Here is a 25,922-nt window from a genome sequence, read left to right as displayed (position 1 = left end):
TTATGAAGGTAAAAAAGCATTAAGTAAAACATTGTTTGGACTTTCAGTCATTTTAAAAGGAGACTATACACTTTACTCCACTGTTCATCTTCGTTCATTGCATCTTTAAGGACCAGGGACATGGATTTACCTTGAAAGGTCATTGCCAATGGCCATTATTAACATTATTGAGTTTTGATGCTCAGGTGTGAATTTCTGTGTTTGTTCTGTGGAAAACTAGGCCACCCATGTGCACCCATGTGAAACTGAAAAAGTCCTACGATTGTTAAACAAATTTGTATAATTATTTCTCAAACATATTCTCTGTGCTTCAGTGAAAGAGAAATTGTCATGACTATGAGAGGAATGGAATTAGCCACTTTACGATGATGGTTAGTGAGGTGACCCTAAAAGACTATCTGGTTTCTTAAGTGGCTGCAATACCCATTCCCAGCTGCTTCATTGTTTTACCACTTATTCACACCACCTGGCTCTGCCTCACTCTGCTTACCCAGGGTCAGTGGTAACCCATATGCCACTCATTTTCCTGTTTCTGAAGGGCAAATACACTGTAGTAGCCAGGAGATGCATCCAAAGTGCTCACTAAGTGCTGTATCTGTGTATCCCCACCAACCACCACTGATACTGGTGCCGCCACTACTCATGGAGAGCCTTTTATGGTGGCTTTTTCCAGGTAGCACACGACTATCATTCCTGCCCCACAGCAACAGAGTCTGCATATAGGTTTTACATGTTCTCCCCTTGTATTTACAGATTGACTGTTATTACTGAATGTCAGTGAGTTTGCTCACTCAAACATGTTGAGTGTCATTTTTATTTCATTCCCATATCCTCAGAAAGAATATCTCACTGTGAATTAAAAAAGCTGATAACTGGTATATGGATCTTCAATCTGATCTTTCTCACACTGTGATTTTTTTCATTTACTGAGCATTTTTTATCATACTTCAGCACAACACATTATAGAAACTGTGACGTGCCGGTAGTTTAGCTCTTTCAAAAATGCTTTTATTAAAAATACAATGCTGTGTAATCACTTCAGTTCAGATTTATTGTTATTATTACAAAGTACAGTGAAACTCTAATATGCTGTTTTCATTATGCTAAGCACCGTTTATTAAAAAATCATATGATTTGTGTACTTTGAATTAAATTGCTTTAAAAACACTGTTGCTAATGCAAAATACAAATACTATCCATTGAATATAAATGGAACTCATACTTTACATTGATATTTATAAAAAAGATACAATTTTTGTTCATTCACCTTTTTACATTGACACAGTGGTCTTGATAGTGTAGGATTGATACTATTTGAGCCATCCATCCATATGTAACAAGTGGTTTGTGGACAAGGAGACTAATTCATCCACCTGTACAAATTGGCCTGTGGAAACAATCTCAAGCCAACATGTTTTTCTTTACTCTTTTCATGATATTGTTAGATTTTTTTGTCATGCATTATTGTTGCACAGTGTGTTTATAGATGTTGTTTCTTTTGTTTTGCTATCATTTCACTAGTTCTTGTGAAATTTGTGGGGTTGTATTATACATTACAAAGTTCATTTGTATTCATGTTTTAATGTAAGCCTTGATGAGTTGTATTGTATTTATCTGTTTGTAATTTTATTTATATGACTCTAAAGGCAGGAACATTTATTATATAACTTTGATCTACAATAGCATCAGATTAACACTGAGCCCAGCCTGCATTTCCCAAAAATGGTAAATGTTGCCATTTAATGAGCAACTTTACAATGCACATATTTAAAGTATATGCTACTTTTCTGGGCATTTACCAAAACCCTTCTTTAAGCAACCACTTTATGAATGAGCATAAAGTGTGTCACACACGTGCACATGGGTGGCAGTTAAAGGGCTTAACTGAGGGTAAGATGCCAGCTCGAGGGTTGATAAAGTGCACTAAATTAGCCATATTCCCAGTGTATGTGTTGTAGTCTGGGTGCAGCTTGCTATGGACTGGCTCCTGCCTTGTGCCTGATATTTGCTTGGAAAAGCTCCAGCTCCCCTGTGACCCTCTCATGCATAAGTGGGTTAAGAAACAGGATTGATGGATGGATGGAAAAAATGTTTTGTAAACAAAGACTGTTCAACATGTCCTAATTTTACTCTTTTTGAGAGACCTAGTCACCACTTGGATATTATGGTGGTAATTGCTGTGCCGTGTGGCCATCCTGAATGTTTACTATTTGCTTTTTTTTTAGTTATTATTATTTTTTTTTAAACCGACATCCATTCCAATGGATTTTGTTAAGGTCAAATTAAAAAGACAAATCTAATGTAATTTTTAGAATTATTAGCAAAACTTTTCATGTTCATGGCTAAGTTTTAAAAAATGAAATTGTGGCATACTGTATTGGCAGCGGTTCATTGAAGGGCGATCTACATCAGGAAGGATAAGAGTCCTGAAAGGATGATCATCTTTATGGAGGAAAACCCTGGAGTTTCTCAATGTTGATCAGGGCTCAGAATGAGTAGAATATTCCTGCTTCGCACAAATAGCTGATGTTTAATTATTGTTATAGTAAAACTGTCAAAACCAAACACACACACTCAAACTCGCAAATTGTCTGTCGCACATATTACTGATTAAGCATATCTGTCAGGGGAAGATAATTTTTTCACCCATAAAATATTAGCTCATCATCGATAGAAAGCAGCATGGTGATTTGTTATTCTTTATTGGCAGTGTTTTACTTAAAATTGATCTACATCAGGAAAGAGTAAGAGTCTCTTAATCTGAAAGGAAGATCTTTTTAGGTGTAAGTACTCGCACATGCACACGCCGACATACAAGTACAAAATTCAGGGCCAGAATCACTAGTGTTACCAAGAACACCAGGTAAGTATCTTGTGACTGATGTAGCCTTTCTCAAGACAGAGATAAAATAATGGTGCCATCACTATGGAAATACACTGATGTTTGCATTTGTAACTTTTACATTACTATAATTGGCAATCAAAGTTTGTCATATTAATTGCTAAGTCATGTAATGTGGCTTTCACAAGTTGCAATAGGTCTAGACCATGGCGGATCCCAGCAGAACCTGCCTGATTAGAATGCACTTGACAATGAGTATTGTCTACACCTAACACATAGTAGATAGAGTAGCAATCTACTTGTACTTTTATAATTTTTGATATATCCCTTTTTACATTACAGATTACTTCAGAACTACCATGACTATGATGAGGAAGATGCAGGATGAGCTCACCAGCAAGCTATCTAACCTAATGCAGAGACTGAACAATATATAAAAGACCCTACAAATTACAAATAATTTACAGTATATGTTGATCTGGAACTTCCTTTTTCTCTTCCCCTCAGCACTGGGGAGTCTCTGAAGGATATAGAATCCATGTTCTTTCAGGACCAGGAGCGTCGAGAGAAATTGGCAATTTAATAATACATTTGTCAAAGATTGTACAATACAATTTTGGGTATTTGAACAGCTGTTTTAAAATGTGCATGCTAATATCTGTTGTTTTCCAATAAGGGCAATATCTGTCTATATGTATCTGTCTAAATATATCTGTCTATATCTGTCCCTGTTAACAACACTTTTTGCAAAATTCACCTTAATCCTGCACTTTTTATGCTTGTCTTATTTTCTTTATTGTACGTATAGTTCGTGGATGCAACTGACTCGAATTCTATGGATTTGGTTTAATTTTTATGGACTTTATGGACTTTACCTTGACTGGGAACAACTGAATCTGTGGATCACGGGATGAGACCTACGAACATTTCTTTGTACCTTGGTGATCTAGGAGCCTGGGATGTTTGTCTCCTTGATTATAGTTGCTATGCTGGTCTGCTCTTGATTCATTTTATTGTGCTTTATGACTAAGAACTGATCTGATGTTCACACCCACCTGGCTTGTGGCTTTGGGGTGATCACGCCTGTAATACCCAGCGTTACTTGTTTGTGGCTGTATGTTTGAACCTTGAAATCTTGCTACCTCCTCCTGCTATGCTTTCTGCTGCTTTGCTTTCACCACTTATCTGCTCCACCGCACCCGCCCGTCTCACCGGCTCCACTGTGTTGTGCTGCTTCTCCACTGCTATCAGATAAGTATTGCTCAGTATCATGCTAAAATACTCTCGTGACAAACTCCTTCTTATTAAACAGTTTGTGCAGAGCAAATGGTCTGACTGGAATGTCCTAAAAGACACCGGTATTTTGCAGCGCCCGAAATATGTACATTGCGGGTCAGGTCGCCGCCAGTGCCTGGCTGCAAATGAAAAGATCACCGGCAGCATTTGCTCAGGAATACACCGTCCTACTCATGGCCCTGGAAATAGAAGTGTCAGTGTGCCAAATTTACAATATGTGAAAATAAACTCGGGTCACGGCTCTGTGCAAAAAGAAGTCTCATCAACTAATATTGCATTGTTTAATTCAAGATCTCTTAATAGCAAAGCATTGGTGCTGTCAGAATTCATCATTGATACCAAACTTGATATGTTGAGCTTAACGGAGACCTGGCAAAAAAACAAATGAATTTATGTCTGTCACGGAGGCGACACCACCTGGCTACACTTTCCTCACAGAACCTCGTAGCTCGAGACAAGGCGGAGGACTTGCAGTTATTGTCAGAATGGAATTAAATATCAAAAGAATCCCAATTGATTGTCCATTGTGTTTCGAGTGTATGGCTCTTAAACCAATAACGGAATCAGGTCCTGTGTTACTCATTGTTCTTTATCATCCTCCAAAATACAATGCATCCATCTTAACTGATCTGACTGAACTATTAACCCACTTAAGTTCTTTTTCCCAGATAGTCATTTTTCTTGGTGATTTCAACATCCATATTGACATCCCCACATGTAAACTGAGAAATGAACTCCTATCCTTACTGGACTGTTTTGACTTGACACAACATGTTGATTTTCCCACCCACTCTGGTGGTCATAAACTGGACCTGATCTGTACATCTGGATTATCTGTCCATTATCTCTGACCATAAAGCAGTACTTTCACTGTCTCATCACCTCTCCCTCCTCTTACCTGTAAATGACAATTTTTTTACAGAAACCTTAAAGATATCTGTTCCTCTGTTCTTGCTGGATCAATTTCTGATCTTTTACTGCTGCCAAGAACACCCATTATGGCAGAATAATAGAAAGTGGTCATGACAACCCAAGGGTTTTGTTCTCTGAAGTTAATAAACTGTAGTTAATAAACTTATATAAATTACTATTATATTAATTATAATAAATTACTTCAACCTGCATCTGACCCAACTACCTCTTCTACTGAAGTCTGTGATAAATTCCTCCACTTTTTCCTTAACAAAATAATTCAGCTAACATAAATACATCATCTGTTTATATCTTTCCCTGTTTTCCCACTCAATCCAGCTCCTTCTCTAAGTTCTCACCAGTCACATCTGCTTTTGTTAATGACCTGCTTTGTAAGATGAGGCTGACTACTTGTGTACTGGACCCCATCCCCACCACACTTCTTAAATCCTTCCTTCATGCCATAGTCCCGACTATTGCAACAATAATAAACTCATCCCTTGACACTGGCTGCTCACTTTTAAAATCTCTTCTGTAACCCCAATGTTAAAAAAGTCTGGTCTTGATGCTGACAATCTTAACAATTTTTGGCCTATTTCACACTTACCTTTTCTGTCAAAAGTTTGTGAGCGTGTTATAGCTTCCCAACTCACCAACTACTTAACTTCTAAGTAGGGCCCGCATGACAGCACTGAACTTGTACAAAATGATTACTATCGTTTGTGATTGAATCATTCTGCATCTTAGGTGTTACTTATTGACTTTTCTTACTTCTGCCTTCTGACAAAAGCGCGTTTTCCCATGGCATTACGGTACCGGAAACGTCATCTGCTAGTATAGCCACGAGTCTTGACCAAAGTTAATGAGCTTCAGCGTCACAACTGAAGTGCTAGGCTGCAGCAGGGGTCGCCTTAGGCATGTGCAAACTGTGCACCTGCACAGTGCCGCCAAATCCCAGGGGCCACCACGCCAATATATATTGAATATAAAACAGAAAGAGAAAATAGCGACACAGCTGACGGCAATGTGGCCGAAAAACATTGTGTTTCTTGTTAATTAGTACGCTGTATTTACAAATGTCGCTAGAGTCGGAGCAGTAAGCTATATGTAGTATTATAATGTTTTGCTGTAATGAGAATATCATGGGCCGCCACCTGGTTTTCAAGTTACGGACACACATATATAGAAGCGTGTCATGAGCACGAGGCGGCTATGCAGTGTCCGCAACGGATGTGGCCATCCGCCGTGCATAAGATACCGTATTGACATTGCCAGGCGAAGGGGCCACCGATTCTCCCTCTGCCTAGGGCTGCCACGAGCCTAGAGCCGCCCCTGCTAAGGCTACACTACTGACTGGGCTGCTGAGACTGGCCACTGGGCAGAACTGACCATCACGAGTAGTAATAGCCTGCATATTTTCACGTTTTTTGCTCTAGTTTCATGTAATTTTGTGCTAGTATTGTAACGAACAGTTAGTGAGAGGCCATGTCAGACTATAAAAGGAAGATCGAGTAACACCTGGATAGCAACAACGACAGGTAAGTGTGGATGGGTGTCCAGCATATGACCAACTACAGGACCAGTCCCAGAGCTGTTGGAGGTGATTTATCACTGGCTGAGGAACTGAAACACTACTTTGCCCGGTTTGAAGTGGATCCACCAGAGACAGTCAGACCCCATCCAGATACCAACAACAGCCCCATCCTAACAGTGGGGGGGCATGAGGTGAGACACACGCTGCGGGCTGTCAACCCATGGAAAGCAGCTGGACCTGACGGCATCTCAGGACGCGTGCTGAAAGACTGTGCAGACCAACTGGCTGAGGTCTTCACCAGGATATTCAACCAGTCTCTGTCTCAGTCCACTGTGCCATCATGCCTGAAATCCTCTGTCATAGTGCCTCTGGCCAAGAAACAGACCATCACCAGTCTTAATGACTACAGGCCAGTTGCACTGACCCCTGTGGTTATGAAATTCTTCGAGAAGCTCATCAGGAACCCCATCATGTCATTCATTCCTCCCATGCTTGATCCACACCAGTTTGCCTACAGAGCAAATAGGTCTACGGAGGACACTTTGGCCACTGTTCTCCATGCTGTTCTGTCCCATCTGGAGCAGCAGGGGAGCTACGTACGGCTGCTCTTCATAGACTTCAGCTCTGCCTTTAATACCATCTTACCCCACAGATTGGTGACCAAACTGTCAGACATAGGACTTCTACACTCCACTTGACTTTGGATCAAAAGTGATCGCACTCAGATTGTTAGAGTGGGCCCCTACTTCTCCGCACCCATCAGCCTCAGCACTGGCTCCCCACAGGGCTGTGTGCTGAGCCCCCTGCTCTATACCTTCTACACCCATGATTGCATTCCTGCCCACTACAGTAACACCATTGTTAAGTTCACTGATGATACCACGGTAGTAGGACTCATCTCTGGGGGGGATGAGTCCGCCTACAGGGATGAGGTGGAGCGGCTGGAAATGTGGTGTAGGAATAACAACTTTCTCCTAAATATAGCCAAGACCATGGAGCTCATCGTGGATTTCAGGAAGAAGGCAGACAACATCCAGCCACTCATCATCAACAGGGACTGTGTGGAGAGGGTCTCAGACTTCTTGGGAGTCACCATTACGAACAACTTGACCTGGGGAACACACACTGCTGAGGTAGTGAAGAAGGCCCAAAAGAGACTCTGCTTCCGGAGGGTGCTCAGGAAGAACAACATCCCTGAGAAACTGCTGGTGTCCTTTTACCGCTGCACAGTAGAGAGCATCCTGGTCTACTGTCTCTGTGTGTGGTTCTCCAGCTGCACAGTAGCACAGAAGGACGAGCTACACAGGGTCATTAAGGTCGCCCAGCGGATAGTCAGCTGTCCTCTCCCCTCAATAAAAGAACTACATAGTTCCTGTTGCCTCAGGAACGTCAAGAAAATTCTTCAGAACCCATCACTCCCAGGACATGCATTGTTTGAACACCTGCCTTCAGGCAGACGTTTCAGATCCATAAAGACTAAGACAAATAGACTGAGAAACAGCTTGTATCCTTCAGCCATCACCATTCTGAATGCTGCTAAGTGGTCAATCTGACCTAGTGCACCTTCATGTTTACAATACAATACACTAACATGTTTGCAATACAGTGCTAAGTTAACATTGCATAAGGGACAAGTGCAATATAATGTATGTATGAGTGGCAGGGCCATTCTTAGGACGTTGGGGGCCCTGGGCATAATTAGACTGTGGGGGCCCTAATGTGTGTAGTATTAGCTACAGTTCAGCCCGATTTGACTTGTTTCCACTGGGCACCGCGTGGAGGTATGTAGGTAAGCCCAGCGTGTGCAAAATGTGCAGTGCAGTGGTGCATATTTTTATAAATTTTATAAAAATTTTATTTTATTTATTTTTTACTCACAATTAAAAAGTGTGTTTTTTATACCGTTTTCCATTTTTTTCTACCAAATTAAAACTTGGGCTAAAGAACATTCCAGAATAAAGCTCAAGAAACAAAATCAACTTTTCGTGCTTTAACACTTGCGAAATCTTTAATTAATGCGACAAAGTCTCGCTCAATGGACATTAATGCTAAAGCATTCAATCGTTCTTGTAACATGGTTGTCCTGAGGTAATTCTTGATTATCTTTAGCTTAGAAAAGCTGCATTCCCCAGCAGCGACAGTAACTGGTATGGTCAAGGCGATACGTAGCGCTATTGCGACATTTGGAACAGAATCTTGAATAACAGAACGTGAATAAGACGCAGTTACGAGCGGAGTACAATAAGGCCAATGCCAAGGCGAAAAAGGAAAGAAAGCGTTATGCACGACGGAAAAACACGGGAAGAAGTCCGCGCCCACGCTCACGATGCAACCATGGTCTGGAATGGAATGGTCTTCTCTGACGAGAGCACTCTATTTATTGACTTTTGTGGGGGCATGTCATAACAGGGCTCCGCCTGCACCTGCGCATGGCCCTGGCCATAGCGAACGCTCCAAGCCCCAGTTCCCTGTTGCAGTGTCCCTGCCCCGGGAAAGGGCAGTAAGCTTAGCATTAAACTTCGTAGTACAGATACGTAGCTTGCGTCAATTTAAAAAAAAAAAAAACAAAACCCTCGAATGATTGGGCCCCTTTTGTCTCAGGGCCCCGTGCGACTGCCCTGCTCGCCCATGCCTAAGAACGGCCCTGTGAGTGGAAAACATTGGTCTGCTCTTATGGACTATTTTGGTACTTATTTTATTCCTTTTTTATTTTAGTTTTAACTTGAGTAATTGTGTTTTTATTTTATTTTTTTTTGCACTGGAAAATTGCACCTAAAATTTCATTGTACAATGCCTCATTTTTACAATGACAATAAAGACTTTGATTTGATTTGATTGATTGACTGTTTTGAACTGTCAATCATAACGAGACGGGATAAATGTTCACCAAGAGGTCATATCTATATTGAAGTTCATCGAATCCAAGTAATAAAATCAAATCCTTGTTTTTCTTTTCTTTAACGATCTTCTGGATAATACCTTTGTTTTGATATTTTTTACTCTGATTCTTGTCTTGTGATTTGGTTTTTAGTTACTCTAGCTGTGACATTTTGGTATTTGACTGCTTTGTGTCATTTGGCTATGTCTTGTTTCCTTGTTGCCTTAAATAATCCTTTGTGATTTCCTGCAAAGCACAACTGGAATTCAGATTATATTTAGGGATTTGAGGGAGGCTCAGGATAAAGTCAAAATTTTTCAAAAAACAAATAATGGAGGTGCAAATATTTCTGCAAAAGCTAGAAACCATGATCAGTACACTACAGGAAGGCTTGACATATCCTCACAAGCTCAAGTGACAGTGGTCAGTGCTCCAAAGAAGAAGCCATCTATATTGTATCCGGGAAGGTTTACACATGAACACGATGAGTGTCATGGTTTTCTCAACTAGTGTGTAATGGTTTTAGAGAGCACAACCACAATCTAATCCTGACAATCACATCGCTATCATGTTTATAATGTCATTGTTTGATTTTGAAAAGAAAAAAAAAACACTCCAATGAACATCCACAATGTATGACACAAATCAACTCTGATGTTTTTCTCTCATTAAATCTGTGCAGATTTAGTGGCTAATAAGTTATTGAAATGTCATTAGGCCTCAAGGTCCTTTAATGAATAAACATTCATATGCTGTTAGCTAAGGCATCTCCATATTTAAAAATGGCCATATCTTCCGAAATAAAAGATAAGTTAGCTAGTCATGAGCTGGGAACAACACTAGATAAAGTCATTGAAATAGGGCAGAATGTGGGGACCCTACTTACAAAAAGGAAAATGTAGCATAAATTGAAAAGGGGGAGCACTTTGAAATTAATGGAAAGTCAAGTACCCCTAGAGACTATGGAATTTGAAAAAAAATTCTCTGGACCTTAAAGAGTGACAACATTGCATCCAGGAAAGACTCTATATATTGTGTTGAATCGAGATACATTGTGCCAAATTGCAAAAGGTTTCAGGGAAACTAATTCTTCTCCTTGGTTGGTTGGGTAGGGGGGTTATAGTCCAAACATGTATCAAAACTTGCTATTAGTTCCCTGAGATATTTGCAATATATATGTATCTGCTCTTATCAGTTTTGGAGGTGCTGGGAATTTTATTAACAAATCTGAAGCAACTACACATTAACTCCTTACCTTTGAAAAGCAAACTCCAAATATTAGGAGTAGATGGACAACTGATTCGATCTGGATTATTAGACTTCACTAATTGCTTATGTAATCTGCTCATGGATTTGATCCTTGAGGAAAATATCACTTTATTTATTATTCAGTCTTCTTTTTGTCAGGTAATTTTAGGAATTCCATGGTTGCAAAATCATAATCCTGCAATTTATTGACAAAGAAGAGGAACTAAAGAGTGGAATTCTTTTTGTTTAAAGAATTATATGAATACCGTTCCCAAAACCCTACTTTGCCATACAGTCTCACTCCCTCCTAATGAATATTTAGAATTTGAAGATTTATTCTCTAAGCAATAAACACAGTTACCACCTTACAGAGAATACGACTATGCATTTGACTTATATCAGGCAGCCCCCTTAACTAAAGGGAAGATACATTTACTATCATGTCCAGAGAAAGAAGTCATGGAACAATACATAAATGAGAACTTGCAAGGGTTTTAGAAGAAAGATGACGGATTGCATCCTTGCATTGATTTCTGGGAGTTAAATAAAATAACCATTAAACAAAGCTGTCTCCTGCCCTTTATCTCATCTCTACTAAATCAAGTTTCTTGCTCATCTGTCTTTACCAAGCTTGAACTCTACAGTGCGTACAATCTAATCCATGTAAGAGCTGGGGATTAATGGAAAATAGCCGTTAAAACTGACAGTGGGCACAGTGAATACAGCGTAATATGCTATGGATTGGCAAATGCCCTTCCATATTTCAATCTTTCATTTATGACATTTTTCATGACCTTCTCAGTATGTGTTTATAATTGCGCATTTACAATATTGTGAATTTTTCAATGGACTTGCTAATTCACATTTCTCATGTCAAAGAGGTGTTGTTTAGATTGCAAAAAAACGACCTGTATGTTAAATTGGATAAATGTGAATTCCAAAAAGATAGAATACTGCTTTACTGATATAAATTTCTTGATTAACAATTGATAACTCAAAAATAAGCACTATCTTGAATTCGTCTGTTTCTGATTTACAGTTTGTGAAATCTGCAAACTATTACTGAAAGTTTAGGAATTTTAGTAATATTATATTGGCTATTATACCTTAATCGGAAAGATTATATCTTTGGAAATCTGAAGCTGACACTGCTTTTGTACGTATTAAGCATTTATTTACGACTACATATTTAATTTGTCATCCTGACCATGACCTCCCCTTCTAAAAATAGACTTGACCAGTGTGGTTGTAGTCCAATCTCAGAAATGTCCTGATTTTAATACAATTCATCTTTCTGGAGATCTCAAAAACTCATTACATCCTTCAGCCATATTTGTATTGGGAAGGCATGCGTAAGGATGTAAATGGTTATATAGCACCATGCAAGGTTTGCTGCAGGGTTAAATCTAGTTCTGGGTTATCTATTGGGTTATCTCTACCAGTACCTTCCCAGCCATGTGAACATATCTCCATTGATTTTGTTACAAGTCTATCAGTTTTGAAAGGGTTTACTACAATTTTAGCTGCAGTTAACAGGTTTTCTAAACATGCTCAGTTTTGTCCAATGAAGGGTCTTTCATCTGCAAAATTACTTGCAGATGTTTTCCTGAACGTGGAGTTTGCATGTTCTCCCCGTGTCTGCGTGGGTTTCCTCCTGGCACTCCTGTTTCCTCCCACAGTCCAAAGACATGCAGGTTAGGTGGATTGGTGATTCTAAATTGGCCCTAGTGTGTGCTTGGTGTGCAGGTGTATTTGTGTGTGTCCTGCGGTGGGTTGGCACCCTGCCCGGAATTGATTCCTGCCTTGTGTCCTGTGTTGGCTGGGATTGGCTCCAGTAGACCCCCATGACCCTGTGTTCGGATTCAGTGGGTTGGAAAATGGATGGATGGATGTTTTCCTGAAAAAAATTGTGAGATTACGTGGGTTTCCCTCGTCCATTGTGTCTGATCATACCCCACAGTTTATTTCTCAGTTTTGGAAATTGTTTTATAACAACATTGGCTGCTCCATCAAATTAACTTTGGGTTATTACCCTGAGGCCAATGGAAAAAATGAACAAGTTAATACAGACCTTGAAAAATATCTGAAGAACACTGTACATATTTAACAGGATAATAGGGCACAGTTACTTCCACTGGCTGAATTCATCAAAAAGCATTGATCCATTCTGCTTTGTGCATGTCATCTTTTGAATGCCTGTATGTTTTTTGTTTCAGTTTATTTGATCCTCTGATTATCACTGATTATGTGGATCAATAAAGGAAAAATGGAAACTAGCTCACAAAAATTTTAAACCGCTGGTCCTCTAGCCAAACGTTTTGTGGACTGTAAGCATATAGCTGCCCCGAGTGGACAGAGGATATGGTTAGCCTCTAGGGACATGGGTGTCTTTCTAAAAACTGGCTTTGAAGTATATTGGCTATTAAATAATTTCGTAGGTGAGTTGGCCCAGTTTCTTATAGCTTGTTTTTACCAGCACATTCTTAAATTAACTTAATGTTTCATGGCTGCTACCAATACACTGTAGCCCATATTATATCCCATCTGCTACTCCCCTAGCAGTGTCTGTAGATAGGTGAGGTCTAGTCTGTCTTGAACTTGAAACATCACGGCTCCATAATCAAATATTTGATGCTTTTCATGTGCCTCTTACTCCTGTAGAATCTGGATGGGTGCATCTGAAGGTCGCACCGTTGACAGGGGTTATGTTGGATAAATTGTGGTGGTTATTTTTTTTCAACTTCCCCTGGCCCTTTGGGTTTGTATTGGCAGTTGATTGGAAGAATTTCCTCCCCTGGGAATTCAATGATGATATTAACTCTTCAATTTAGAGCTTAAGTTTTTGGGGGCATATCCTTTGACGGTGTAAACTGTCTATTATGATGTGACAGGATAAAAGTTCTCTCTATGTTCATATTCATATCTGAGTTATTAAGTATGAGATATTAAGTACTAAAATCCTGTCTTTTCCTTTGTTTATAAATCTGCTGGCTAATACCTTTGTTTTTGCATTTTTGACCCAGATTCTTGTTTCATGCTTTGGTTTTGGTTGCTCTATTTTGATATACTGATATTTGACCTGTTTCTGTCTATTGACCAATTCTTTTCTTCTGGTCACCTTGTTAAATACTTTGCACTTTTCTGTAAAACACAATAAAAACAAAATAAAGGCAGAATGAAGTCACCAATTAACATTATCATCAAATAACATGAAACCTGCACCAAAACATTAAACCCAAAAATTGTGCACATTTTAATAAAATATATATATGCATTATAACAATGTGCTGTTATCTGAAGAGTCCTATTTAAGGCACCTCCTGTCACAGTTCTTTGCTGTGGCATTACCTGGCTGCTAGAAGTGGTCTTCAGTTTATTTTCATGTTTCCCTTCAATGTTAATTTGTTGGTCTTTGACAAATTCAGTTTGAATATTTCCAGTTTTTTTTTTATTTTACTTGGCTTCCGCTTTGTTTTTATATATTTATTTTATTTTTTTATTTTATTTTCAGAATGGGACATATATTTTGATTGATTACCCTTCTTGCTTTGAAGTCTTTTAGTAAACTTTTTTTACAATTTTTTTTCTTTAAATAATTAATTTTGATTGTTTTTTTTAAATTTTTGAATTTACACTTTTGGAGTTTGATGTGATCTAAGTGATACTCAAAAGAATAAGTTTGGATTTCTAACTGTTCCTCCCAAATCTTTCTGGTCCAAGTCCAGGATTGGTCTGGGGTGTTTCCCAAATAGAAACTTAAAGGGAGAACAGTTTAAGTCTGAAGCACTTGTCTGTGTGCAAACAGTGCAAAATTGAGCTCCCAGTCCTTCCTGTTTTCTTTTTACAAGTTTCTTTAACATCTCTTTTAAAGTTTGGTTGAACCTGTAAATCAACCCATCACACTGAAAGTGATATTAAGATATTCTTAAATGCCTAATTAGTTACAGATTGTTAGTTAGTTTAAATTATGCAGATGTAAATGGAGTTAATTGGTCTGTTAAGATTTTATTTCAGATTTTAATATATGAAAAGACCCCCTACAGTCCCAGGTGATTGTTTTTGAAGTGGCAGGATAGCTTTGGGATACTAATTAGTGTAACCATTGATTACCAGGATGTAGTTAATTGAGTGGAACTACAATACAGTAATCCCTCGCTATATCGCGCTTCAACTTTCGCGGCATCACTCTATTGCGGATTTTATATGTAAGCATATTTAAATATATATCGCGGATTTTTTGCTGGTTCGTGGGTTTCAGTGGACAATGGGTCTTTTAATTTCTGGTACATGCTTCCTCAGTTGGTTTGCCCAGTTGATTTCATACAAGGGACGCTATTGGCAGATGGCTGAGAAGCTACCCAATCAGAGCACGTATTACATATTAAATAAAACTCTTCAAATATATTGTGAGCAGGGGGGCTGTTCGCACCCCTAGAGGATACAGACGCTCCTCAAAAAATGCTGAAAGACTACCTTTACACTGCTCCCTTCCTTGCTGGGCTTACTTTTGGCTGATTTGTTGCGCGATATGCTTCCTGCATGGTGCTTCGCATACTTAAAAACCTAAACAGCACCTATTGATTTTTGATTGTTTGCTTTTCTCTCTCTCTCTGTGTCTTGCTCTGACATTCTCTGCTCCTGACGGAGGGGGTGTGAGCAGGGGGGCTGTTCGCCCCCCTAGAGAATACAGACGCTCGTCTAAAAAATGCTGAAAGACTACCTTCACATTGCTCCCTTCCTTGCTGGACTTACTTGCGGCTGCGTTGTCAAGCGATGGAGGAGGGATCACTGTATCTACATCAATCATCTCAAATTTAGTTTTATTATAAGTAGGGGTATTAAAGGAATTCCTTACCACAAATGTATCTGATTAAACTAGTATTCAAATTAAGATTACAGAACTCTCTGAACTATTTAAATGATATGAGAATGTGTTAAATAACATACCTTTTGACAATATGGGAGAGGAAAAAGTACTGGGTTAAACCCTGGTGATTAACCACTATGTATAATATATCATTTTCTAGCTCAAAGTAGAGACCCTGAGGTACAGTACTCAGTTTAAAGAGGCAACTGTGTCTCGGGTATGCTTTAGGATAAAGTCATTACTTTGCTCACTTTTAAATAATGGAGGGAGTTTCTGATATTGGAAGAATTTATCAGGGGGTGTTGCTCTACTGTTTATCAGCAAGTCAATGTCAGCTGAGAGATTGTCCTGTACTTTAATATCACTATATTTGCAACAGACATATGGATTCCACCCTTATGAGTGTCCACACAACCTGAAGGCAAATAACACAGTGTTACTATGTCCTTTGATTTTATGTTACCAATACATACCATAAGCAGAGTATAAAAATCTTGTAACCATACCCCTTCAATTCGTATAGGTATTAACTGCTTAGCAGGATGTGGCAGCTTGTGATGAGGCCTCTTCCTTTTTATTTCCGACCAGTCCTGACATAATATAAACAAGTATGGAGAATTTATGGATCTGCTACATGTACCTGCCATGTTATTCCTCAGTAGGTAATCATAACCACCATAGAATGATAAGGGCTTCATGTCTCCAGGAACACAGAGAAGCTATAACATTTTTTTTTCATTTATTTTGAGGGCACCAAATAGGATGAAACAATTAACATGCTGTTCCCTGAATCAATTGCAATAATATGCCTATAACAGAAAGAAAGGAAAACATAGCACCATTTGAAACTTAACTCAGAAAAACTCCTTGGGCTCTACATAGTTGGGGCAGTTGATGATGCAATAATGTGGTTTCCCACATCTGTAGCACATGTGCTCTGAAATGTTCATTATACGAGGTGTGATCAAAAAATACGGTGAATGTTTTAAAAAAGAAAAGTTTATTAAAGTAAAAGATTTACAACTACTAGTCACCCTCAAAATACTCTCCTCCACTTCTAATGCACTTATCCCAATGCTCCTGCCACTTTGCGAAGCAGTTCTGGAAGATTATTTTCAAGAGTGTCTTTAGTTGGACTGTCATGGCTGCCAGGATGCCCTCAATGGATTGAAATCGTTAGCCTTTCATGGTCATTTTCAATTTAGGGAACAGCCAGAAGCTGCGATGGGCTGGCACCCTGCCTGAGGTTTGTTTCCTGCCTTGCGCCCTTTGTTGGCTTGGATTGGCTCCAGCAGACCCCCGTGACCCTGTTGTTAGGATATAGCGGGTTGGATAATGGATGGATGGATGGAACAGCCAGAAGTCACACAGTGCCAGATCTGGCGAATAAGGTGGATGCGGACACAGCGTAATGTTTTTATTCGACAGAAATTTTCATGCTTGAAGGGATGTGTGACAACGAGTGTTGTCATGATGAAGAATGAAACCTTTTCAACATTTTCCTCGGTTATTGATGTTGAAGGACATCATGATCTTTTCTCATCGTTAACCTAGTCAGATCCATTACAAAATCGATCAAAGCACTTGTAAACAGTCTTAATTGTTGGTGCAGTGTCACTATAAACTGATTTTAACATTTGATGGGTTTCATGAGCTTTTTGCAATTTGAAACAAAATTTCATGTTAATGCATTGCTCGATATCTGTTATTAATGCCAAACTTAAAAAACACACTTGAACTCAACAGTGGCTTTGAAATGTTTTGCATTGCTCTTGGATGATGCTCTGCATCAACATTCACCGTACTTTTTGATCACACCTTGTAGATGCTCTGGATTCTTTCATCAGGAGGGACTGGTTTACCAGAGGAGTTGTTTAGTGTATATATTTTGTTCTTCCCACAATGCACTCTTCCTTGATACATTTCTATAAGCTTTTTGATCAAATAGTTCAAATAAATTTTCAACAGTCTTCCAGTTATGAAGCTGTTAGGACCGGGAAGGAGAATATGTTAAAAGTTTAAGTTAAATGCTCCAATCCACAACTTGTTTCCCATTGTTGACATTAGGTTGCAGCCACTTTAACCTTCCTTTCCCAAACAGATCAAACACCTGCACTTTGATCTGTTTGGGAACATCATATATCCTTTTAATGGCATACCTGAGTATGTGTGTTAGGGAATGATCAAGTAGTAGGGCAAATGTCCTTCTTAACGGTTTCATAATCACCAGCTAACTGTTGTTCTAGGCCAAAGCATGCCTGGAAGGATGTGGGTCTAGTCTTAATGCAGCCGCTAGTAACAACATCCAATTATTTTAACACCAATAAAAAGACTTTAATATATCCTTTTTCTTTGTACATCATTAATGGCATTGGCTTGTTTTCATCAGTTTCTTTATAAATATCTCCCTTAACTATTGTACTCTTTTGATTTATGACCTGAAGTTTCAACTTTTGAATCTCCTCCTCCATCCCATGGAATGTCTCCAGAATCATTTACTGGTCCGTCAGCTGAGACTTTCCTAAATACTGCTGACTGCACCACTATAATACAACATACAATAGAGAAATAAGAAGGGATGGAGTTTCACCAAAGAATGCCCACTTATGTTTCTGTGGCAAGAGGCTCTAAAGGAAAAGTGCCTGGGTGAACACTAATGTCCCAGATTCACTCCTAGTTGCTAAGACACCCATGTTGTTCTCTTTGTTGGCTTGTACCTTATGTTCCAGAGCCTAGAAGGAATGTTGAGACAGGTTAGAGGTACGATTAGCAAACCTTTTCTGGGTCATTGTCCTACATTTGTCTTCTCTCCTGTATGACATTTTTATAAATTGGCTTGTGAGACACAGATGAGTCTTGGAAAGTATTCAGTCTGTGAACCTGGGAGGTTCGTCTATGCAGTTTATGAATGATGTTGCATTTTATCCTCCTTTAATATTACTGTTCAATTTGTACTGTATAGAATAAGAATCTTAACACCATGATATTTTTAAACCTGCAAATGTTCTGATGTAGGTGTTACTCTACAAACTTCTTATTCCTTTTAATGAGTGAGGGTAAAAATAAGTATAATATTGTTCATTGGTGGTAGTACTGCAAGCATCACAGCATTTGTTGGTCATGTCTTGTAACCTTTGTAATCTTTGGATAATAGCCTTTATTAAAACGCTATGCAGAAGTTTAAAATATAAAAGGATCAAAAATACAACCAGGTGTAATAAAATCACTGAGCAATACTATTAGACTCTCAGAGATATGGCAGACCAAAATTGAAGATAATCTTGGAGAAAACATATAAATGCCATCTTTAGATAATGCACTACATAAGACTCATTTTAATCAAATAGTAGATCCTGGACATTCAGGTAATTGTCCATACTGTGGACTTTGTTAAACCATTTATCCATATTCTAAACCAGGGGTGGGCAAATTCATTCCTGGAGGGCCGCAGTGGCTGCGGGTTTTTGTTCCAACCCAGTTGCTTAATTAGAAAACAATCCTTGCCAATAATTACATTTCATGGCTTGTTAGTGCTTTATCTCTGCTATGTCAAGTCATTCTCATATCCTAGATTTTTTTTCCATTCTAAGGATATCATCCAAATACTTTGAAGTGTAAAACGGATGGGTAATTCTCAATTCTTCACTTTTTTCTCTTCTCTTTCCTTCCAAGTATTTAATTAAACCAAATAGTGCACAATAAATACACACAGGTGTAAAGGGTAACAAGCAAAATGGATAACTGCTGGTTTCTTTTGTCATTTGCACCTTATTGCTAATAAGGAGCAATTAAAAACCAAGAATGCAGCTGTTTAAGACTTAAATAAGCAATAAGGGTTCATAATCTTAACGAGGGAGATAACTAAAATGAAGCAGAAGTGTTTCTAGAGCAATAAGGGCTTCTTATTAAGCAATTGGGTTGGAACAAAAACCTGCAGCTACTGCGGCCCTCCAGGAATGAATTTGCCCACCCCTGTTCTAAACCCATTGCTGTCACATTAATGCTGTGGGGAGCCAGAACCTTTTCTAAGGTAGGAACCAACTCTGGAGAAAAAACAAATTCATTAAAGGAAATACACAACTACACTGAATACAGAATGTATATAGGAATAGAATTGCAACACCTAAGTCTGCTAGTTCAGAGGATTAGCTAGGACTGTCCTTAGGCACTGCTGCACAGTGTTAATAAAACGTTTTCTCTTTAGTTTAACTGATCTTTCGTTACGAGAAGCACAGAATAGCAAATGACTTTAACAATTTAACTGCATGACTAGCAATTTAGTTAGATTAACTTGAGTTCTGTAAAAGATGATAAAATATACAATACATATTAGATCATCCTCACCAGCAAATGTTATGTTCCATTTTTAACAAATTAAAAGTTGTAGTAGTAAATGAAATCTGGACAAAATTATACTTATGTGACTGCTAACTGTATGATATGCATAAAAGGCACATATAATTAGTACTGCTTTACTGGCACAGAAAGAACATGAAAATCCACAAAGAGAATTACAAGGCCTAAACAGAAACGTACTGTATGTCAAAGAAGCTACAAAGGGGTGGTGCTAATGACTTCAGTGGTTTAAACATTTTATCTGTTTATTTTTATACTAGGTGCCTGTGGTCGTAGGGTGAAAAAACAACCCCAAGACTCCCTAGCAGTTTTGCTATATTCGTGAACTTGGAGAGGCATCAGCTAACTATTAAGAATTGCCCATGGCACAGGACGTGGACCCACCTCTGCTTGCTGCTGCACTAGGTTTAGTAAGAAGACACTGGCATATGAGTCCTATTAATCTTTGTCTCAAGAAAATGCATCCAGATAGAGGTGTAGTGAAAGCTTCATGCCTTGCCCTACCTTGTTTCACATGCATGTTGTTGAACAGCAGCAGTTGCTTCTTTTCGACGTTTCATCTGTTCATCTGTGTCATTAGCACAACGTTGTTGTTGTACAGCAGTGTTTCCTGCACTCTGGTCTTTCCTAATGAGAAGTGAATTGCATACAAGCACCAAAACATTTAAAAGTGCATGCATGCACCATCTAGTGCCTGTGGTTGAGCAGACTGCTCCATACACACACGCACACAGAGGTCTTTCGTTTATATATGTCTAATCTTATAAAATAAACTAAAACAGTTTTGTACCAAACACACTTCTGTGAAAGTTTAATTCTGTAATTATTTAATTCTATTAGCAGTCTTGGCTCCTAAAACTTTACCACTGACCTTCCCTATGATTGTATGACTGTTTAGGAATTGACTAGATAGATAGATAGATAGATAGATAAATGTGAGTTTGTACATACACTGAAACCTGTGTAGTGCTGGCAGTGACAAAGCCAGCAAGCAAGATAGTAAGTTAAGTAATTGATCAGTATTCTCACTGCTTAATCTACAAAATTAATTGCAAATCCATCATGTTGAGAAATGTTAACACTAGAAAGAGAGCAGAATTTAAGCTAGACAGTGAATAACAGAGCAAAATAATGGAGAGCAAAGTGACAGTTCAGTACTAGGAGACACAGTCACATAGTGAAGCAAATGGAAAAAGAAATAAGAAATACAGTATTTGAAGGTTACCTTACTTTAACAAATCACACATCTACCTGTACAAATAAATGAGAACAGGGTGGCAAAGGTGATGATATATAATAGTATAATAATATTTGGTACAAGTGTTTAAAGAAGATAGATCTTTATTGGTCCCTGGGAGAAATTTGGCTTTTTACAGAACCCCTTTCAATAAATATATAAATACATGGAGTAGGTTTTATATATTTGTCATATATATATATATATATATATATATATATATATCAGAAGAAAGGACGCACTATCTTTGATATATGCACATACTAAATCGACAGGACACACATTCAACTGGGGCAACGTGAAAGTAAAATTTAAGGCCAGTACAAAAAGCGCCAGAGAGTTGGCCGAGTCTTGGCTATCAGATGAAAATGCCATCAACAGACACTTGGACATAAACCCAGCATATGCCAACTTAAGAAGGACATATGCACTTTAATTTCACGATAACCCCCCCCCCTTTTGATCATACGGACTTAGTCACCTCCACCCACCCCCCCCTGAATGTGTTGCTATATATTGCCTTTGATTCTTGTAAGTCTAAGCATTATCCTCTGATGAAGACCCCTGATAGGGGTTGAAAGCTCAGGAATAAAACTATTTTATGATACGTGATTCGTTTTTTCTCCCTTTGTGGATCTCCAACTGCAAATATGCAAACCGTATCACAGACCTTCTCTTCCATTCATATATATATATATATATATATATATATATATATATATACAGTAGCAAGAAAATTAAAAAGAAAGAAAACTTCTGATTTGAATGTCACAGTTACAGTGAGACATCATGCAGATGTATTGCTGTTGGTATAAAGGAGACAAGCAGTGTTTCTTGACATGCATCTCTTGAATAATCCGTTGGCTGAAAGTCCTCAGTGTAAGTGTGTAGGACAGAGGATGTTCAGCATTGTTCATAATGGCACTCCGTTTTTTTCTTAACTTTCTCTTTAGCTGCTGCCTCCAGGGGGTCCAGACTGTGTCCTATAACAGAGTCTGCTCTTTTAATTATCTTGTTGATTCTGTGGGCCTCTCTTTAAGTGATATTACCAGCCCAGCACACCACAGCACAGAAAATCGCATTGGCCATCACAGAGTTGTACAAAATATAAAGTATGTCAATTCCCACGTTAAAGGAATTTGGTCTTCTAATAAAAAAGAGCCTTCTCTATGTTACAAGACAAGTACAACCTTCCATTGATGTGGATCCTCTAAAAACTTGTAATACTGCACAACCTCTGCATCAACTCCCTGAACAGTGACCGGACAGAGAGTCAATAACCAGTCCCTTGGTTTTGCTAATGTTAGGCTGTTGACAATTATTTTTTGTTAATTCAATAATTCTTTTAGTAATTCATTTACAAATTAGATTATGTTCTAATTTAGTTATGAAGGATTTCGGGAAATATTTGTAATTAAATGAACAATCTTAAGTACAAGATAAAAGCCTTAACTTTAAGAAGCTTTCAGGAAATACATGCCATATAAATGGAGAGATACACATTCTGACAGAAACCAGCTACTAGTTACATTGCTCACAAAAATTAAGTTGAAGAAAGCAAGATATCCAATAGGAAAGTACATAAACACAGGAAACTACCGATAGTGTTTAGAAAAGTGACAAGAATACTTCTTACAAGCTATGTTTTGTGCAAAAATTTTAAATTAAGAAAGGAAAAATTACAAAGAGCAAATAATGCAAAAAGGTTCCTTTAATACAGCACAAAGTGTAGCCATAGGAAGAAAAATAATCACTCTTTATTTTAACAGAATAAACAATCTTAGGGCACTTTACAGAGCTAAAATGAATTCTGTATAATGTTACATTTAACCATTGAACAGTAGAACTCTAGGAGAAAATAGACACAAGATGAAATAAATGTACTCCTGATAGACACAAGACTTGGGGATATACCTAACAGATGTTACATAGAAAATGTCCAAAACATAAGTTCAGGAAAGTACAGTTTAAAATAGTCGAACAAGGTACATAACAAACACTGTGCTCTCTAACAGATTCAGTTTTAAAAATATAAATATAATTTATTTTTATTTTTACTTATGTAACTTTTTCATTTAAGTTTCTGTTAATAAATTCAATAATACACTTTATAGATTACTGATTACTTAATTTAATCCTATGGCTTTATTACTTATTTCAAACATAACCCAACTGCAGTGTGACATAAATGTTTACCAAACAGTGAACTCTTGAGCATTATGTATCAGAGTACTATTTAGCCACAAAATTAAGAGTGTTGTTTGAAGACAGGAAGGAGAAATGCTTTTTAAATATTTGAGAGCGGGGTTGTGTACACACTTGAAAATCCTGGGATGAGACTCATCTTGCACCTTCTGACTTTGTCTTCAGACAGAGAACGCAGGAGAAGTTTAAATAACTTAGCCTTTAAGACCTATATTAAGTATGAGCAGTGGGTCCCTGTTAACAACTCATGGCTGCAAATACGTAAGTCGTGACAGGCACTTTTACACATGAAGAATATAAAAGGGTCCTAAACAATTTTCAAAACTTATTACAATTTTAATATCATTGCACCCATCACCAAGAATATCCCAGAAAATTCACCGTCCCACCCTAAAATGTATAGTCTATTTGGGAATACACTTTAACTTAAGACTTGTGCTGCATTTCCGTACTCTGCGGTTATTTAACCAAACCACATTTACTTTTAACTAGATTATCTGTTTGTAGAAAGGTCATCCAAGATTCAAACACTCTTTAAAACGGTTTTACCACAAACAATACAATTTGCAACAAATCCTGGTATGGAAATTAGTTTCGTACATTATCTCACCACTCCATAAAAAAGTTTATATTACCCAAAATCATAAATAAGAGAACAGATTTATAATTAAGTTAAATGTGCTTCAAGAGAAAAGCGATAATGGTTACTATTTTAATATGCTATGTGGATCAATGCGAAATACTTTTTGTCGGATTTCTTTGGTATTAATTCCGTAAATTAAAGGATTAAAGACTGGCGGTATTGTCATTATCAATATAGCTATTGCGTTTCGGACGTTTTTATTTGCAGATGGATACCTTTGTCCAATTATGCTAAATAATACAATAACTTCGAAAAAAATATATACAGTTAAATGTGAAGTACAGGTGTGAATGGCTTTCCGTTTGCTGCGGTTGTCATTTTTATTTAAACAGCAATGGAGAATTTTACCATATGTCCAAATGATTGTCAAGAACGAAAAGATACTAAGAAAATAAGTTGTCGCCAATGCGTAAATGTTATTCAAAGATGTGTCTATACAGGACAGTGAAAAGAGGGAAGAATTGTTACAAAATACTATCAATATTTTTGTCCCGCACCTCGGAAGCCTAGCTGTTAGTCCGAGCATAACGGCAACTAGAATGAACGCACCTCCCCACGCAAAGCAGCACAGTTTGATCAGAGCTGTCCCTGTTAGTATCGAGCTGTACCGCAGCGGGTCACAGATAGCAATGTACCTGTCATAGGCCATCACGATCAATATTAATTGGGAAGCTGTGCCATAGAAATGAATACAAAACGCTTGCATAACGCAAAGTCCAAAGGAGATGGACTTCTCCTCAGCGAATAAATCCGCCATCAGTCTAGGCAACAAAGCAGTACTTCCAATTAAATCACAGACAGACATGTTACATAGAAATACATACATTGGCTGGTGTAAATATCGATTGACAATTATCACACGAATTACTGCAACATTTCCAATAATAATACTCAAGTAAATTGTGAAAAAGAAAAGAAACACTGGGATAGCCATATCTGTCGGAAAACTGAAACCTTCTAAGTATATAATAAGAGTATTGTTATCGGCTGTGAAAGACATTGCAACTTCTTATTACCCAGTATTGCACCGTAAAAACTGAAACTTTAACTAAAGAATGTTTGCCCTTTCTGCACGAACTGATTATACAATATTTAATAGAACATCATTTAATAAAAAAAACTGTCAAATATAAGTAGTTTTTTATTTATTTGTTTACTTTTGAAGTATACATTTGAAATGTTAAAGGCAGATCGTGGCGCAGTGGTAGTGCAGCTGCTTGCAGTAAGGAGTCTGTGGAAGATTGTGGGTTCGCTTTCCGGTTCCTCCCTGTGTGGATAACGCTTTGTGTACTAAGAAAAGCGCTATACAAATATAATGAATTATTATTATTTACATGAAAAATATTTACTCACATTCTTGAGAAGTGCTCACTTTGCATTACAGACACACAACTGAGGATCATAAAATGGCAGTTAACGTATGTCATAAAAGTTATATCAGTTGCTGTTACCGTCTGGTTCAAAGCATTTTCCAAACCTTGCAATATTCCACTGGTCGGGCTTTTATTTTTATGTCTTTGGAATTGGGTACCAAATTAATGAGCTGTCCCATGGAGCCTTCTGTTAATAATATCAACAAATATTTTGTTCATTTTTATACAGCAAGAGGGATAAACACACATTCACATATAAAATTATATATATAATTTATATATACTGTATATGTAATACAAAGGAAAATTATATATATATTTTACATTTGTTTAATTCCCTAGAATCATGTTGACATGTGAGAGTTCAGAAAATAAGGACAATTTTCACAAGAAATACATCCCTAAATAATCTTTATTTATCAAACTTTTGCAAAATATCATTCAGTCTTAATGATCCCTACAATATTACTTTTCACAACATTCTATGGTTGTTTGTTCCATGTTTGTGGTTCTCTGCATGAAGAAAAACCT

The 25,922-nt window shown here is 37.8% G+C and overlaps 1 protein-coding gene across 1 annotated transcript; it reads right to left on the bottom strand.

Moving 5' to 3' along the window:
* Positions 1 to 17,986: 17,986 nt before the first annotated feature.
* Positions 17,987 to 24,952, bottom strand: LOC114651011 (olfactory receptor 4F4-like). Its single transcript, XM_051926151.1, has 2 exons — positions 24,301 to 24,952; positions 17,987 to 18,120 (listed from the first exon to the last, which is right to left on the bottom strand). The coding sequence occupies exons 1-2, from the start codon at positions 24,950 to 24,952 to the stop codon at positions 17,987 to 17,989; spliced, it is 786 nt and encodes a 261-aa protein (XP_051782111.1).
* Positions 24,953 to 25,922: the final 970 nt, after the last annotated feature.

Source organism: Erpetoichthys calabaricus, chromosome 4 (genome assembly GCF_900747795.2).
Source record: "Erpetoichthys calabaricus chromosome 4, fErpCal1.3, whole genome shotgun sequence".
NCBI lineage: Eukaryota > Metazoa > Chordata > Cladistia > Polypteriformes > Polypteridae > Erpetoichthys > Erpetoichthys calabaricus.
Note: the sequence above shows the minus strand (reverse complement) of the source record. Positions and strands in the feature narration are given on the sequence as shown.

Coding starts and splice junctions, on each gene's coding strand:
- LOC114651011 (XM_051926151.1), bottom strand. CDS start 24,952: ATGGCTATCCCAGTGTTTCTTTTCTTTTTCACAATTTACTTGAGTATT. Junction 18,121..24,300: donor ACGGAAAGCCATTCACACCT/GTACTTCACATT, acceptor GTTGTATTATAG/TGGTGCAGTCAGCAGTATTT.